This window comes from Platichthys flesus, chromosome 14 (assembly GCF_949316205.1).
Source record: "Platichthys flesus chromosome 14, fPlaFle2.1, whole genome shotgun sequence".
NCBI lineage: Eukaryota > Metazoa > Chordata > Actinopteri > Pleuronectiformes > Pleuronectidae > Platichthys > Platichthys flesus.
Window position 1 is genome coordinate 14,006,112 of NC_084958.1, and position 17,543 is coordinate 14,023,654.

Consider the following 17,543-nt stretch of genomic DNA (forward strand, 5'->3'; position numbering starts at 1 on the left):
TCTCCTGCCCTAGTGTCCTTGAGCTAGACACTAACCCTTAATAGCTTTTCAATGGTCAGTGAATGTTCCCTCCAAACGCAGGCCATTACTTTATTTAAAAACTAGTTTCATATCATGCAAAATTCAGCATCAACATACATGCACAATAAGCAAGTGCCTTACAAGTAGGATGTAACCAGTACATGTACTGTGTTGCTGTACTTTGGTACATTTTTCATGTATTGTATTATATTTAATGTATTTATTTTCTCTCACCTTTCACTTTTACTCCACTTTATCAGAAAATATCTGTACTTCTACTCCAGTACATTTTTACAACAGCTGAGACAAAGATATGAGGATGTTGTGGACTGTTGGATTAGGGAATAGCCTACATGCTGCAAGTATATTTAAAATCAAGTAGTTATTTATTTTTAAACTTTAGAAGTAGAAAATGTAATGGGCTATTTTTACGTGAGTACATTTTTTTGTATTCATCTGTACATATTGCTGAGGTACTCCACCACTGGATAACACAGTATAGAAATAGGAATAGTGTGCCTTCACACCAGTAGGTGGCAGTGATGGTATTATACTCTGACTTTTCAAATTTACCGGTTAACGGTCTTTGAATCTTGGAAATGGGACTCACTCTACACTGCACATTTGTCTTTCATAGTGATGGATGATGATGCGAGTGGATCTTGAAGCTGTTTTCATCTCAGTGTTTGCTCTTCTGAATCCTCCTCCTGCCCAAAATAACTGCGTAGAAAATAAAACACCTCGGCTAAAGGATACAAAATAAGTAGTTGCACATCTACCACTCACAACAAACTGCTACGAATGACAGCCGCTGAAATAATATAGAAGAAACACGGCTATACCCATCATGATCAAAGGATGCATCACTGTTATTATGGATCCTTTCTCCAGATCCTTCACAGTCAGACAAAAGCAGTGCAGAGAGGGAGGCTGTTCTCTGGTCAGCAATCAAAAGCAGCTTCAGACCACAACACTTGAAGTTGTTTTGTGCTGGATTGTCGGGGTGAGGCAGTAATGGCCTGAATCCATCAGCAGTGATAAGAAAGCACATTTCTCACAGCAGCTATAAACCATAAGTGTTTTTTATTCCAGGCTGATACGGTAAGAACAACAGTTATTATGTCCACGGAAGACTGATACTAAAGGACATGGCGGGGGGATTTTTTTTATGCCTCTCATCGATGTGATTTCATCCGTAATATCGCCGCTGCAGATGTCTCCTGCAATGTTTGTCGATGAAATGCAATAACAGTCAAAACAAGTTTGTGCTCACATGAAACCGAAGCCAGAGGCTGGTGTTTATTGCTGTTTGTCATCCTGCCTGTCCGTCACGCCGCATGCCTCTTATGTGACAATTCATGCCTCTACTCTCTGTTTCTCACATTTCCTTTGATAACCATTTTGTCTTGCTCTTCCTCCCCTCATTCCAAACTCCTCTTCCTCTGTTTACTTTGCTGTCAGGGGGTGAACTGGGAGCCGTGGAAGGGCCACCTGACGTCCCTGGACTTCACCGAGATGAAGATCCGACCTCTGGGAGCCATGTCCAGCAGGAAGAGGCGATCGTTGTTGGCCAGAGAGAAGAGCAGAAATGCAAACCTCGAAAAGAAATAGAAGAGCGCCCACTTCTGAAACTACAACACAAGTCTCCAGCCATTTTTAACTGCCGTCACACTTGACTGGGATATATCTCCATGTAGCTGCAAGTCTTGCTCCTCTGACCACACAGGAAAAATCTCTCTCCAAGTCTTCACCATAGACTGTTTTTAAAGATGGACTACATGATAGCTCCACAGAAGTGAAGCCAAAGTGTCTTTGTCACCCCCGTGTGGCTGGAAGCAGTATAGGTCATAAACCCGCCGCCTTAGTGGAAGAAACATGAACCAAACTAAAAAGTCAAAGCTTAACTCAAATACATCTTCTCAAGGTGGTTTCTGTCATTTTAGGTCGTTCTTATCACATCGTTGTATGTTCAAGTTCTTCCTTTAAGTTTGGTTTTAATTTAATGCTATAATTAATTAATGCAATTTCATGATAAAGAGCTTGCAATTGGTCAAACACATATATCGATGAAGCCTAATGTGTTCGTATCGGGGACCATTTTTTGTGTTGTTAAACTCGTCTTTCACAGATTTTGGTAGAAACTTCAAAGATCTTTTTTTTTAAATATCTAATTATTGCATTCATTTAAGGTTTTTCTTTCTATAACATGGGGTAGCAGCCCAGAATATTGATATTAAATTTGTTACATTCATGTTCTATGAATAACTTGAGTAGCAACGTTGCCTGTGTATAGTGGTATTGTCGTCATAACATAAATGTTTGAAAATAAAAGTGTGGAAAGTGTTTGTTTTGTTTTCGATCAGGCTCCGACAATTAGCGAGTTAGCATCCTGAGTCGATTGATTATGGAGCTGGCTGGCTGTGACACTTTGAACTGCCACTGTGCCTCAAAAACTGTCACATCACATTAGCTAGTGTAGGACAATCTGGGGAGTAATGGTGGATGGCTGCGTTGATTGTCCATATTGCTCCTGCTTTGTATTCATGTGATCGGCGCGGCGCACATCCGTCAATGTGATGTTACCGCGTCAAACGTCAACAACAATCACTTTTGTTTGCATCATACGTAGAAGTGTATCGCCACAGTCTTGTTTTCAAGCTGGAAACCTGACAAAAGTTATTAGTACTAGTTTGACTCTTGCTTTATTACTTAATTAAGCATTTTTTTACAACTTTTATTACAAACTCTGTTGGTTTACGTGACAAGGACGAAGGACATCAATCAACCTGCTAATCTGCCATAACTGTTTTACAGCCCCCTGCTCCTCATAAATCCAGAGTTGCCGCCATTTTTCTTTTTAAGACCTCATTGGTTATGAGGATTTATTCCAGGCGATACTCAGAAAGGCTTTTCAAGGACACAAATGAGGGGCCACACTGAGGAATTAAAAAACCTTTGAATGACTGTTTTTCTCAGTTTTGTCAAATTAAAAGTACAGCTGCTCATTTATATTCATATCGCACATTTACACGATAGATAAATGAAGGTTTTGTTACATGGACACATTTTCTTTAGATAGCGACAATTAATGAGGAAACAGAGCTGTCTGTTTTTGATCCCACAGATTATTAATGAAGAGCTGGAGACCAGATATTTTACCACACACAGTGGTGAATGTTTTATTTCTTTACAACAGGTTGCTCAATTTGGATTCAAGACAAACCACCCCAGGGGACATTCGAGGTAATTGTTTTGTGTCTCTTAAATCAACAACACTAAGGGCCACATATCTATCCATTATCTATAGTGCTTATCCTTTCAGGGGTAGTGGGGGAGTCAATCCCAGCTGACATTGGACGAGATTGGGGGGTGCATCCCTCGACAGGTTTCCGGTGTACAGAAACAAACAACCATCACAGTCACATTCACATCTATGGTCGACATTGAGTCTCAAATCAATCTTTGCTTAATGTCTTCGGACTGAGGGATGAAGTTTTAGTACCGATAGAAATTCCAGAGCATTCTAACTCTATACGGACAGAAGACCATTTCACCCAAGTCAAAATACCAACCATAAATCAGGGGATCACCCATCATTAGGGTTCATACTCTTAGGAAATTGATTTTTATCACAATCCCTCCAATGGTTGTCCAGATATTTTAGTTGTGACCACAGCGTTGGCCCCACAGACCGACATTCCTCACAGCCCTCTGCTAACATGGGTACTGAACAAGATATCCAGACTTTACACACACCTTTAGTCTAATGATCTAATTCAAGGTTTCCTCACAAAGCTGAGCTGCATTATTCATTTAACAAAATCATCCACAACCGAAGGTCAACCTTCAACAGGCATCTCAGTTTCCTAACAAGACAGAGGTTTCCCTCACCATTCAATATTCAGCTCTTGTGAAACTTGATGAGGTCTTACAGTTAAACTGCTCATACAACTGTTTGGATATTATTAAGCATTAAATTGCTGCTGTAACCCTCCTCAGTGTTTTCATACTGGAATTGAGCAATTGCTCTTGCAGGAACTGCCGACTGTTTGCCGCCCGGTTTCTCAACAGTTTCTCAATTCTACAGCTGCAGACGGTAACAGCTCACACGGCTGTCTGGATGGAGCCATTTTTACACAGCTGCCAAAAAAAGGATGGCGAGACTAAGAGCAGCACATTACGCCATCTCAACACGAAAAAGATAAAGATATAAGATGCAATCTGTAATCTTCGGGAAACTCCTCTCGATACAAAGTCCTTCCACAGACCCAATGAAGAAATACAAAGAAACTGTTTTTGAGTGTTTATTCATCCAAATCAAATAAGAGCTTGAGAAGCCTGCTGCCTAAAATTTGGCAGCACATATTTCTAGCATAGCATTTTCATTTCAACTTTGAAATGAAATGTCTCACAAAAGCTCATTGATGCGAACGGCCTTCTCAGCCACAGTGATTGCGAATTACTTTAAGGAGATTGGTTCCTGCCGTTGCCCTGCAAGGCAGAGCGGTTTGCTTGGTGCCAGGATAAACAGAGAGGGGAGAAGAAGTTTGCCCCTTTTCTCTCCCTCTCTTTCTTCCTCTCCCTGTGTGTGTGTGTGTGTCTGTGTGTATGTACAGTATAAGGTACAGCACAAGCTTGACGACCTGCAGATACTGTATGTACTGTGTGCCTGTGTCACTGGGGTGTCACTTACGTCTCGGCCTCAGCGTGATGCTTTTTTTCCATGACACAACTTGGTAATGTGGCAACAAGGGAGTGTTTGTTTTAAGGGGTGGAGAGTGAGCTGTTCGCGGAGAGACAGAAATAGTAACCGAGAGAAGGGAGGAGAAGACGTTTGGGAGATGCCTAAAAAAAACAACATACATACATATCCCATTTGCTGAAGTCTACTTATGATCTGTTCATAGTCCAGTCCACAAACTTTGTATCAAGATGGACAATGTCTCTCCACCTCCTCCCACTATCTATAAATGGAGCTACAACATCCCTGATATGAATGTCACCATCTTGAACATTTTCAAGCACATCTGTGAAGTAGCAATCAGGGGAAAGAGCTGCAGTGGCAAAGTCCCTTCGATATATGCCCTCAACCAATCAGGAATCAGTCTCAACTGTCAATCATGATGTTTCACCCCATTAGCATCACAATGCTATTAAAGCCAGACTGGACAAATTAACTCTTGTCAGTATGACAGTATGTCTGTGTGATAATAACTACTTAAAATGACAGACTTAAACTTTTTAGTTTGGTGGATGTCCCATCTATTAACATGGTGAAGGTTGGTATTTCCTGTTTACAGTTTATCACAAACCCATCAATGAATCAATGAAGCAGAAGTTAGTCAGGGGGTTCGACCCACTTCTTGATATAAGCTAGCTGCCTTCTTTCTACATATCAGTGATCCGATGTTGTGGCACCTCACGTCCTCGGGCCTTAAAGAATGAAATAAACAAGCAGCTTGTTCACATGCTGGGATTAAAGTTATGCTAATTCACTGAGCGTCTCATGCAGGTTGAAAATCAGGATCCGTGAGATGGAACAAATTTCCCAAAGTGCACGTCGGAGTGTAAGCGTTGTCAAAGAGAAACTGCTCCTCAGGCCAAAGTGATTACTTGCATCAAAGATCACTCGGCTACGGCTCTCAAAACAATGACGGAAATTAGATGTTCGTGATGATCACTGGAGGCAGTGGTGCTTATTAATTACACTGTCTCTTCAGCCTTGTTTGTTCCCACAATTAATACACAGAGACCTTTCTCTGCCCCTTTGATTTACTTACTTCCTCCTGTATTCGCTGCCATAAAAACGGATGTTATGGTAATAAAGGAATTTAATGCTCCTAACTGTTCTCAGCAGATGTCACGCTGCATGAGAACAAACACAAACTTGTTTAGCTCTTTGCTGCTTTGTTTTCTTCTCCACTCAGTCACAGTTCCCGTAATCTCAAAAAATACAGTGTGTCAACAGTCCAGAAGAGGATCATGGGCCTCTGTTCCCATTTTGCTGAGAGTTTCGTCTGAGGCCTGTGAAATATGTTCACTTGACTCATGTCGAAACTCAAAGGCTCCATTGACTTCAGTTTACGTTAGAAAGCAGAAAGATAAGATTCCAGAAAGATAGAAAAATACTTTATTTGCCGTCATCTCCCACATTTGCTCTCCTTTATCATCGTTTCTCTATATGTCAGGTTAAATTATGCATGCAGAGCTACACACAAAGCCCAGCCAGGCACATAAAAAAAAAATAGAAAAATCACCTCAGCATTTTTTTTCAAGTGTGGAAACAACAGAAACATGTCCTCAATACAAAATATCATGCATAATAGGAGGGGATAAAAAAAAAAGTGGTGCTATCATATAAAAAAACGTCCAGCTGATTTGCTTTTCAAACAATAGACAAATCCTGCACCTCCTCTCCCTGTGATCGCAGCGACCTGACACCAGAAGAAAAACATATATATATATTATATTTCATACCTGCTGCCTCCTGCCGCTGGTTGCAGCTGATACAGAGACCCTGGGAAATAAATGTTCAAAGCGAGGGAAATCAAAACACGATGAGGCTCAATGCTACAAAAAAATGCTGCTTGACAGGTGTCGACAAGGAAAACGTGAATGATGTGTTAACATATTAAAACCAAGAGGGGGGGGGGGGGGCATTAATGCAACCAACACTGCTGCATAATATACATTTTAAGCACAGGCCTGTAACCCCCCCCCCCCCACACACACACACAGACAATACTGGTTGACGGATGTGAAACATGTGATAATGAGGATCAGTAACTCATAGTCCGCTAATAACCGACTGCTGCTGGGAGGCGACCGAGAAAGGAATAAATTAAATGTAGCTATCAGCATTCGTGTGTGAATTATTGAGTGAAACAGAAAACTGTTATTTTTTGCTGCCTGGCTGAAATGAAAACTGAGAAGAAGAGATTCTAATTTAATGTGGAAACCCAATCAAAAAAGATTAATAGTCAAATGGGATGTTAATATCAACCATCCCCACGGTGTTGAAATCAATGATGAGTCTGGTTTTAGATCCTCCAGCATGAGACTCCCCGCTGCGACTCCCTGCTCCAGCGTCTCAGGTTGGAGAGTCGGATCAATCTTGTAAATTTCTCGTAGAGCTCTTCTTCTGGTGGTTTAAAAATAATTGTTTGACATTTTGGGGAAATACGCTGATTCGCTCGCTTGTCGAGAATTAGATGAGAAGATTGAAACTGCTCTCGGGTCTTAGGAACTAAATATAACGTCGGAGCCCGCAGTCAGTCAGTACAAAGAGTGGAAACAGAAGAGAAAACAGCGAGTTTATGGCTCTGGAAGAAGCTCACAAATACCGTTCTACACAGAAATGTTCTGGAAAAGAGTAAAAATGACAATATAATAATATTTCCCTTTATGAAACATGTCTTTTCTGTTTTTGCAGATTAAATAATTACACAAATGAACATTACCTGTTTCCAGTCTTTGTGCTAAAGCCTGAGCTTTTTGAATCCACATTTCCTGTCTTTTACCTGCCCATTTGTTATTATTTTCATTTTGGTGTTGAGAACGCCTGCCACAGCCAATAGGATTAAAGACTCTGTAAATCTATTATAAACCACAATGACATGTTCAGGTGTTGGCTAAACATGTCAGTGAAGTTATCTCCTGGCAATCCCCTCAGTGTGGGAGGAAACACTAATTCGTCACCACCCATTGCTACTGAGACTTCGCTGGTTTTGTTTTACGGGTCAAGGGCTTAATATTAAACCCAAAATCTGTGTGAACATGGAGCAGAACCTCCCTCTCCGAAGAGGAACGTGTGTGTGTATTCGAGCCGGGTCCTGATTTCCCAGCAGAACTCGAGCAGGAAAATCGACTCAGCTGCAGTGTAAACTCATCCTGCCGAGATGCTTCTGCCTAATTGGGTTCTGAGTTATCACGCGCCTTAAAGAAATAAAAAGAGCCTTCAGGCACCAACCACTCAAATCAAACCGTTTGATTGATTCTAAGGTTTCTCTTCTTCTTGAATATTCAAAGAAAATGTTAAGTTAATTTAGTTCAGAAATCGACTTTGAATGCTTCTTCTTGACCACATAACTCATGAGAGTTATTTTGACATGCATAACTGAAGAGTTTGACTTACAGATGAAATACATTAGCATTGAGATTGTTTCTCGGCTGAATGTAATTATACTGCTGCTGTGTTTACAGGGTTTATTCATGGATACATACCTGGGCCTGTATTAATTAACTTATAAGAATGATACTTAACAATGCTTCAAAGAGACGACTTAAAAACTCAAACTTCTTTAGCTCAGGCCCTTTTTTTGAGCAGCTCGCTCCTCCACCATCAAAGGTACAGTGGAATGATAAGACAAGCTACCACATCACACCGATCCTTGCATAAAAAGTCACTAAAAACACAATTAATAGCTACTGCTTTCTCTTTCTACTTGCAAAAAGTGAGGCTTCCTGTTAAAAGTTCAAATGAAATGAAAATATTTATCCATCTTATTATATTACTATAATTATATATATTTATATTGTTTTAATATGTCTGTGATGACTGAAGATTTTTATAAAATCAAACAATGACTTGTTTTAAAGCTTGGTCCTCATCAGACTTCTAGAGCTCTCTTGAATTTAAGGGCATTTTTTATTTGAGTAATCATTTTTATTGTTACTTCATCAGTAGCTTATACTAGATTTCACAACAGCAGAGAATTAAATAAATACAGTCCCAGAAAACGTTCCTGTCTCGGATGCAGACGCAGATGTTTCCGAGTGTTGATCAGTGACCTGGAAGATCTGTCAGACACTTTGGGAAGGACCGCAGATTCTAAATGTAGTTTTTGCTTTTCTTTTTCAAATCCTTTGATAAGAACTGTGCCTTCAAGGTAGACCTGACCTTAATACTGGAACATTCTCAAAGACAAAATAAAAATAAACAAATTGGAGAAGTGCTTCTCTCTTGGACCAAATTGTATCATATCACGCACATAACGCAAAAGTAGGAAACAAATCGAAGCCTAATTTTCTTTGTGCATCCTTTGAGTTTGACAGCTTGGACATCAGTGCATTTTCATTCTGAAAGTGCGAGTGAATCACGGCTCTACAGCGCAGCCTCAATGTGAAAGGTAAGCAGTATTATAGCCTTTTGAATGCTGGGCAGACCTTAGATTGTCTCTCTCTCAAATACAGACGCAATGAATTTCACATGGGGGCTCAAAGAACAAAGTGCTTTCAATAACACTCTACAAACACGCAAAGACACACGCAAAGACACACGCACACACACACACACTGCCTCCGCTCTATCCAAGACACACATTTGTACGCTTATATATATATATATATATATATAAAAGCCTGTCTTTTTATTGTATGTACGGCGCCAACAAGCTCAAACTAAAAGCTGTAAACAATGAAATCAAATCCCCACAAACTAAAAAACAATCTGCACTGTTTACATATGTCTATCAAATCTGTGCCCATTCCAATGTGATGTGCCTCCCATCAGTTTAAACAGAATCCCCAGCCTGCTTCAAGTGTGGGATGACTTTTGCGACACTTGATTGGCTCTGCTGCTCCGACTGGCCCAGGATCAGCAATTACAAAAAAATGCATCCCTACACCATGTCCAGTGGAATCCTGTCAGGTGTCATTGGCCCCGTCTTAACAGAAATCCACAAGTCGTCCGTGTTCGCCGAATTCTTCTTCTTCTTCGTCTCCGACCTTGCAGTTGCCATGGCGTCCCTGCGGTAGCAACAGCAGCCGTTGGCATGGCGACAGCAGCAGCAGTGGCAGCACACCACCAGAGTGATGAGGAGGACCAGCAGGGGGAGCGTGAGGAGGACCACCAGGCAGACGGTGTTGTAAACCCCCTGGTTGTGTTTGTCGGTGGTGAACCTCCACATTTGGTTAAAGAAATCCTGAACGCTGTCAATTGGCTCCTCCATGGCTTCAGGATGCAGAACTGTGACAGCTTTTTAATTAAGTCTGTGGCTGCTTTAAAGTTTTTAATGGATCTTCTGGAGAGTTTTGAAGTTTACAAGATAGTAAACGAGCATAAAAAGGCTTCTGGAAATACCAATACAATTAAGATATGGTGTTAATTTGTGTTGAAAGTCCTTTCATTTGACTCCAGCTTTAAAGTGGTGAGATGTGACTTTTTTACTGTTCGGCAGTCCAACAGCTGTGGGGGTCAGATATCTCTGGTGACTTGACTCTGAACCTTCATGTACTTCTCATTTTCTCATGGAGATCTGCCTTCAGAGAGTTTCCCTGAGACGCAGCAGTATCTGATCCGGCTCATATTTGAGGAAGATGAATTTGCAGATGCGTCAAGGGCTGGAGTATTTACATTTTTTTTAAACAAAATCCAAAAGACAAAAAGCTTGTGTGTTTATACGAGGGCCTCTTTGAAATCTGATGATTTTGATCTCAGGGTAAAAGCCTGAAATCTGCAGCCAAGTTTGTTTGTCTTCTTTTATTGCCACTTGACATTCCACGTATTGTTTTGTTGGTCTTCGTCCTCTAGAGTCACCTATTGTCCTCTTGCTCTTGGTTTAGATTAATCCAGTTGTGAAGAGGTGCTTCACTTTGGTCGCGTCTCTGTAAGAAAAAAAAAAAGAGACAGAGTGAACGTGGACAGAAATTCAGTTTCCAGCCGACCGCTGCTTTTCAACCTCCCTCTTTTCTCTCCCTGCCTCCACTCCATCCATCTCTCTCTGTCTCTAACGTCTCTACTCTTGCTCTTCCCCTTCACGTCAATGTCAGCTTTGGATTTTTCTTTCTTTTTTCCAGCTCTCCCCTCATTAATACTGCAGAGGAGTCATTCAGGATTCAGTGCAGATCTCTCTAAGAGTCCCACTGTGGAGGACGGGGGTGAAGGGAGGGAGAGGGAGGAATGGAGGAAGATCGTGTCTGAGGGTAGAAGAGACAGAGATGGAGTTAACCAATCTCTCTAAGAGTCCCGCTGAGACGGGGAGTGCGACAGAGTGTCAGGCAGGAAACGAGAGAGGGGAGAGAGGTAGGCCCGAGAGAGACCTGCTATATTTGAATACACAGCTAATGGCTCCCATTGGAGGAGAGAGGCTCTTCCTTTTACCTGTGCGTTCAGAAGTGTCTGACTGCATCATTCTCCTCAGGCCTCGGATGAAAACTTCTCTTCAGCGGCTCAGCTGGAGAAGAGAACACGAGGTGAGGCACTTTAGCTGGTAAAGTAGGTCTGAAAGAGAAAAAGTCAGTCTGAGAAATAAAAGCAGATATTGTTCCTTTATGCTCGGTGTGTAGACGGCTTGATTAGGTGTGAGGCCTTGAAACCGCAGCGCTTCTTTAGATTCTAGTCTAAGGAGCGTTCTCATCTCTCGTTTGGCTGCGTCTGCGGCCGAGACAGGCGACAGATGCACCTGCGAGTGGAGAGCGAGCACATTCGCCGTGGCTGTCGCTGCGTGTTGCGCTTCATGTGTGAAATTGGTTTACCCGCAACATCCTGCTCACTTCCCTCCCTGTTCCCATCCTAAACAGGAAGCCGAGAGCGCAGAGCTGAGCAGCGAGAGTCAGCCTGAACGTCAGAGTGAGAGCTGAGGTAGATCTGTCACATCACTCAAAACTGAAGGGGTCTCAAATAAACTGCTGCCATTAGGGTTCGGGTTGGTCCTTCCATCTCATTTGTAAAACCAAAACCATAAAAAGAAAAACAAAGCTGCTATGTAAACACATCCATGCTACATGCTTATTGTATACACTATATAAAATAAAATAACTTTGACCCTATACTGTTTTGCAATGTATAGAAGGAAGTTTAACAATTCTCACCCTGTGTAAAAGCAATCATGCTGACTACACAATGAAAATGTTTATTCCACAACATTAATAATAATATTTTATTCTATTGTGCTTAATGTGAAGTTCCGATTAGCACATAATAATGATATTTAATAAATTGCGAGTTTAATATTTTGAACAACAATATTGCACCCGCAAAAAACAACAACCCGTTTTTACTTGACTGATGGAAAGATGTGACAGTGTTGATTGGCCGGATTGGCCTGTTTCAACACGTTGAATGATCCAAACCATGGTTCAGTTTGATCCGGACTGTGACGACCTCGTTTCGGTCGCATTAAGCCCTGGTGCATTCATCCGGCACGAGGCCTTTGGTTTCACAACAAAAGGTTTGAGACAAACGAGGAAGGTGTAAAAGCAACGAAGCCCAGAAACTTGTTTACTGTCAATCACGGCCTCATCTTTTCAAATTAAGATTAAGATTAAGATATGTTTATTCATACCAAACATATGCACAGACATGAACAACACACCCATGCAATGGCAGGCAAATTTAACCTCTGCATTTAACCCATCTGTGTGCAGGACACACAGAGCAGTGAGCGACCATGTACGGCGCTCGGGGAGCAGATGTTGGGGGAGTAAGGTGCCTTGCTCAGGGGCACTAGACAGGGTAGGGAGACTCTTGGATTTTTGGACAGATCAATCCAGGTTTGTCTTTTGTTGTCTCTCCGTGGAGTTGAACCAGAGACGAACCAGAGACCTTCTCTGCCCATAGTCCACGTTTCTGCCACTAGACCACCGCCTCTCAATGATTTTTTATGGACAATTTAAAAGATACTAGACTTTCATCCGTTTCTGTTTAGTTTGTCAGGAGCCACTTTGCCACAGTGTCGGTACATGTTGTTGTGATGAGCCGGCCTGAGCGGCGGTGCCCTCGTGTGCAGTCTGATCCCCCCCACATTATGGAAACACTGTCAACGTGACAAACGAGTAACTCACTGAACAACGGGTTTATTGAAAAGTAATAGCACCGAGTTGAGGGGCGGTTATATAAAAGAAATGACTAACAACGAGTCATTAAATGGAACGGAAGAGTCTCTAGGTGTTGTGATAATCTGGAGTCTCTGCCAGACACAATGAGATCACTGGAGATCTTTCTAAACTGAGTTATGGGTTCAGCATTTGCGCTATAACCAACAGAGGAAGTATAACAAATATGACATCATTCCCCTCATATTTATATGCTCACATACAAACAACAGCCTCACTAGTTATTATAATATTGTATTGACACAATTGGTTGACAAAATTCCTCTAGCGGTGGCCATTCATATTTGCTCAGGAGGCTTTTTGCAGCACTGTGACAGTTACTACGGGGGTTCACACTATAACTGTTGATGACCTGAGTTTGGTTTTACCATTTAGCAAAGAGCAGCAGATGTCAGAGCATTGTCCTGTCTTTACAAAAGTTGGTCTCGTATACGCTTTACAACGAGGCTCTGGGCTTTAAACATTTCCTCGCCTGAATATTTCTCATTGAGATGCATTCCAAGATTCTCCCTGCATGGGTACGTTACTTTCTCCAGACATTGTGCTCTCCTGGAGCCATTCATATGCAGGAAAGGCCATTTCTGGGGCACACAAAGCCAGGAAGGGGCTGAGAAAAATGTTATGATTGCACTCGATGAGCCCCCGCTGCTTTTTCAGAGACATGGGTGACCTAAAAGACAAAGTTGTGACAGAAGGCATGGCAGGAATCTTTAATGACTAGCCCCCAGCACACGTTCATAGCAGATCCCTCATCGGGCAGCGTTAACACACTGAACTTGGAGTCGTTTCAGACTTGAGTCAGCCACCAACAGACTGCCGTTTTTTCTCTTTTTACAGAAAAATGGAGTCATCTCACTAAGTGCAGCTTTTAATCGGTCATTACAGTTCAGACTTGCATCAACTCGATCATGACCGATTGAGATGAGCAAAGTGGAGGACATTCCTCCTGTAAGAGCTGGAGGAGGACGATCATGAAACTGAAATAACTCAGAACTGTTTGAGTCAAAGATCTTTATTCTTCCGAAGTTTCATAAGGAAGTTATTCTTCACAGATTCTGTCACAAAGGTCAACGCATAAAGTTTATGTTCATGCGTTCATTTTTAAACTCAAGAAAATAACCTGAAGACTGAGTCATGCTGACACACTGTGTAGGACTCAGACCAGGGTAGAAACTTATCAGCTTATAGCTCCAACTTGTCAAACATCCTGTCAAATGTCACAACTGCCAGAACAACACTCTCTGAGTCTGCCGCAGCACAGCAGCAACTTTATCTCATTTCCTCAAGTCAAACAACAACAACAACAACAACAAAAAAGCATCGCCAACTTCTAAAAACCACTCAGTGGGATTTCAAGGTATTTGAAGTTGGCTGCCGCTAAAGATCTCTTTGAAAGTGGCACCTTACCCTGCAGGCACTTGTGAAGTGGCAGGTCAGGTCTCCTCTCATGTCTAATCCACTCAGCTGCTCAGGCGTCTGGAGGGTTTTTCTGTGTTTTGGCGTCTGGCTGCCGCTCGGCTCTGGTCCCCCTCACCCAGACATCTTGACATGTCTTCACTTTCTGTTCCTGTTTCCCTCTCTACCCTGGTTTCCCGTCCTCCTCCCACTCCTCCTTCTCATCAGCCCCCCCCCCCTCCCCTGTCCCTAGTTGAGTGTGTGTGTGTGTGTGTGTGTGTGTGTGTGTGTGTGTGTTTTGTTCACGACGTCATCGCACCCTGCCCACTTTGTGTAAGAATGGGCCCTCTGTCTGTGCTCACGCGTTTCCTGTATGGCACGCTGGATTCTTGCGGCCGCTTTACTTTGCTCACACAAGCACTTGAGTGACGTCAGGCAGAGAAATAAAGTCGGGCAAAGTGAATATGAGGAAATCAAACCATTAGATGACTAAAGGTTTCTCACAATAATGTCTACATGAGGGATATTAAAAGCAAAGCTACCGTGCCTGCCCTAAAAAGCCTTGCAACACCAGAGTAAGTTGCAGGCTTTAGTTGCAACAGTTTGCATAATAACACTAAATTACCTCTTAAACCAAACACCACTCCACCCATTACAGAGCCCCACGATGGAAGTCAAAAGGGGAAATGAAAACTGTGCATGTGTGTTTGCTTGTGTGCGTGTGTGTGTGTGTGTGTGTGTGTGTGTCTATTTTGTGCGTGTGTGCGTGTGTGTGTGTTTCTTGTAAGTACCACCAGGTGAAAGAGTCACATGCAGGCGAGATATGAAAGAGTGAGATCATACAAAGTGCGCACACACACACATATACACACACACAAACACACGCACACACACACACACACACACACACACTTACTGTGCCTGTGGCAGTGTGGTCAACACCCTTTCAGTTCAGTCAAGCAAAAGAGGCTTTTTTCTTCAAAGAGGAATAAAGAAGAAAAAAGCGTTCTGCTGATATTAAATTGTAGTGGATGTATTCTCTCCTGAAAGAGGAAAGTTGTGAGTTAATTTGTTCATGTTTACTCATATACAGTATGATATGGGTTTCAGAAAACAAAGGAGGCCGAACGCACGACATCAAAAAGTGGATCTTCAACGTCAAGTTAAAATATCAGTTTCACTTTCATATTGAAAATGTTTCATTATAGCAGTTCTGTTCATACTGTAGAAAATAAAATTCAGGCCTTGTTTTTTATTTATAATTATGGATAGCGATTTGTCACTTTTGTAGTTCATGGTGGAGAAAAAATATCAAAAAGTGAAACAAGAATATTGGTTCAAATAAGATTTTCTTTCTTGGGAAATATGAATCAAATGACCGGTGCAGCTTCGCATTCATCTACTGCAGCTGCAGTATTGATGGAAACACTTTCTGTCATCATAAACCAAAACACACTTTGTAGCTACGGGGCACAGTTACATAAAAATTGATGAGATCAGCCTTGCCCTGTCTGCAGGTGTGTCTGAGCCATCTTAGACACATAACTGGCCGCCCACACACACACACACACACACACACACACACACACACACACAGTGAGCGGGCACAGAGGGTGCTGTATGACTGGCAGGGCGTGTCGTGCTCCTCAGTGAAACTACATCCCAGCTGCTCTTGAGGCGCTGTCCAGTCACCTGGAGCAAGTGTTGATTAATGACCTCAGTGTAGAAGCACTGTCCTTGGATGCAAATACTTCTTCGCAGCACTTCACATGAAATCAATTCCAGTATAGACTCCATTGACTGATGCACCTGCAGACGTCCCCTTTCCCCTGTGTGAACCTGCTTCCTGAGCGGACCCAACCTGCAGGAGTCGTGTGAAAAATCTTGGATTGGATGTTTTTTCTGCCGTGAAGTGACACAAGGAACAATCGGTAAAAGCTTTACAACAATGAGCCCTTTTCAGATCTCTTTGATTCAACAACATCAGGCAAATACTGCTCAGAATAAATGAGCAATAGTTCCTGGAGAAAAGCAACATGGTTTTTATTTTTTGGCCATTTCCCTGATGGACGCTGAGATTTGTTGTTACATTATAAAGACTCCATTATACCTTGCCCTTCTTTCCAAAGGTAAATTATGTTCAACTAACACAGCACTGACCCTCACATGTGTCTCATTTCCTCCATGGAAACCTTTCTCTCCGTTTATACGCTGCTGACCCTGTGCTATAATAGGCGTAGCTCCCATCTGGTATACAGAAACTTCATTCTCACTTGAGCTCACCTATATGGAAAAAGGCTGAGACAATATATACCTTTATCCAGAGCTTGTCTTTGGCTGAACAAATTGCAGGAAAGACCATTGAGCTCAAACCGAATCACTGATCATACGAGCATGATAGCAAAGGAAAAGAAAGTGGTGGTGACATTACCAGTAGCATTAGATTCATGGAACCACTGGGTTGTCTGAAAGGACATTAAAAAACACGCTGAGCCACTGGTTCTATACGCGCCCCCTGAAACATGTGAGAGTGACTGCACACCCTGTGAGGTTTTGAGCATAAGTGCTATTAAAAAGTGACTAAAGGGTTGCTGTAGTGGAATCTGACAAGTATCCAGAAATAGCCTGGTAATTCAACCAGTTCCCCCGCCCCCCCCAGGGAAAAACCTTTAGCTGTGAGTCAGTCCGGTAACATGTTTGGGCCCAGCACAGGAAAAACAGCCCAGATGGAGAAAGACGTTTGTCTATATAAGGAATTTCATCTTGCCCTGAAAACAGAGAGGGCCTCTTTGAAGAGCTGGTGGTTGGCATGTTAACGTTTGGGCCTTCACGAGGTCCCCGATGTGCCAGTGATGATGTTAGTCTGTGCTATTTAATTATGTCATAATCTCAGTATAGTTATCACATGACATGTTTTCAACATTTCTTTGAACAGATGTTTGATCAGTATAAATAAATAAAAGTGATACTGTCAGCTTGCAGTAAAGAAATGACTTCAATTTTATTTTATCTTCTGGGGATTTTCTAAGTTCCTCTTTGCTTCCTAGTATGTCCAATTACAGAAATTGTGAGACATTGTGGGAATTTTCCATCTCAGTCATTTTAACAATAGCTTAGCACAAAAAATGCAAACAGGGGGAAACAGTTAGCATGACTCAGATCCTATCTAAACAAGTCTACCTATAGCAGCAGATCTATAATACTAAAATCAACGTTTATCTTTTTTATCTAATATTCACATATGTACCAGACTATTTATTGAACCAGACCAGACTCCAGGTGTCTCACGTTTA

General features: G+C 42.0%; 2 protein-coding genes across 4 annotated transcripts in view; one reads left to right on the forward strand and one right to left on the reverse strand.

The window, feature by feature from the left end:
• The window catches only part of tnn (tenascin N), a 33,214-nt gene extending 30,862 nt beyond the window's left edge, over positions 1–2,352 (forward strand). For both annotated transcript variants that reach the window (XM_062405197.1, XM_062405198.1), the window contains one exon: positions 1,483–2,352. In XM_062405197.1, the coding sequence (XP_062261181.1) occupies positions 1,483–1,632 (150 nt within the window). In that variant the 3' untranslated portion in view covers positions 1,633–2,352. The remainder of the gene's footprint in view (positions 1–1,482) is intronic.
• A 3,782-nt stretch (positions 2,353–6,134) lies between these two features.
• LOC133968570 (uncharacterized protein KIAA0040) lies at positions 6,135–14,443 on the reverse strand. Of its 2 annotated transcripts, XM_062404693.1 has the most exons (3): positions 14,263–14,443; positions 11,123–11,242; positions 6,135–10,626 (listed from the first exon to the last, which is right to left on the reverse strand). In XM_062404693.1, exon 3 carries the CDS (start codon positions 9,969–9,971, stop codon positions 9,642–9,644), a length of 330 nt encoding a protein of 109 aa, XP_062260677.1. In that variant the 5' UTR covers positions 9,972–10,626; positions 11,123–11,242; positions 14,263–14,443; the 3' UTR covers positions 6,135–9,641. The 2 variants fall into 2 exon arrangements, with proteins under 2 accessions (XP_062260677.1, XP_062260678.1); XM_062404694.1 differs by lacking the exon at positions 11,123–11,242.
• Positions 14,444–17,543: the final 3,100 nt, after the last annotated feature.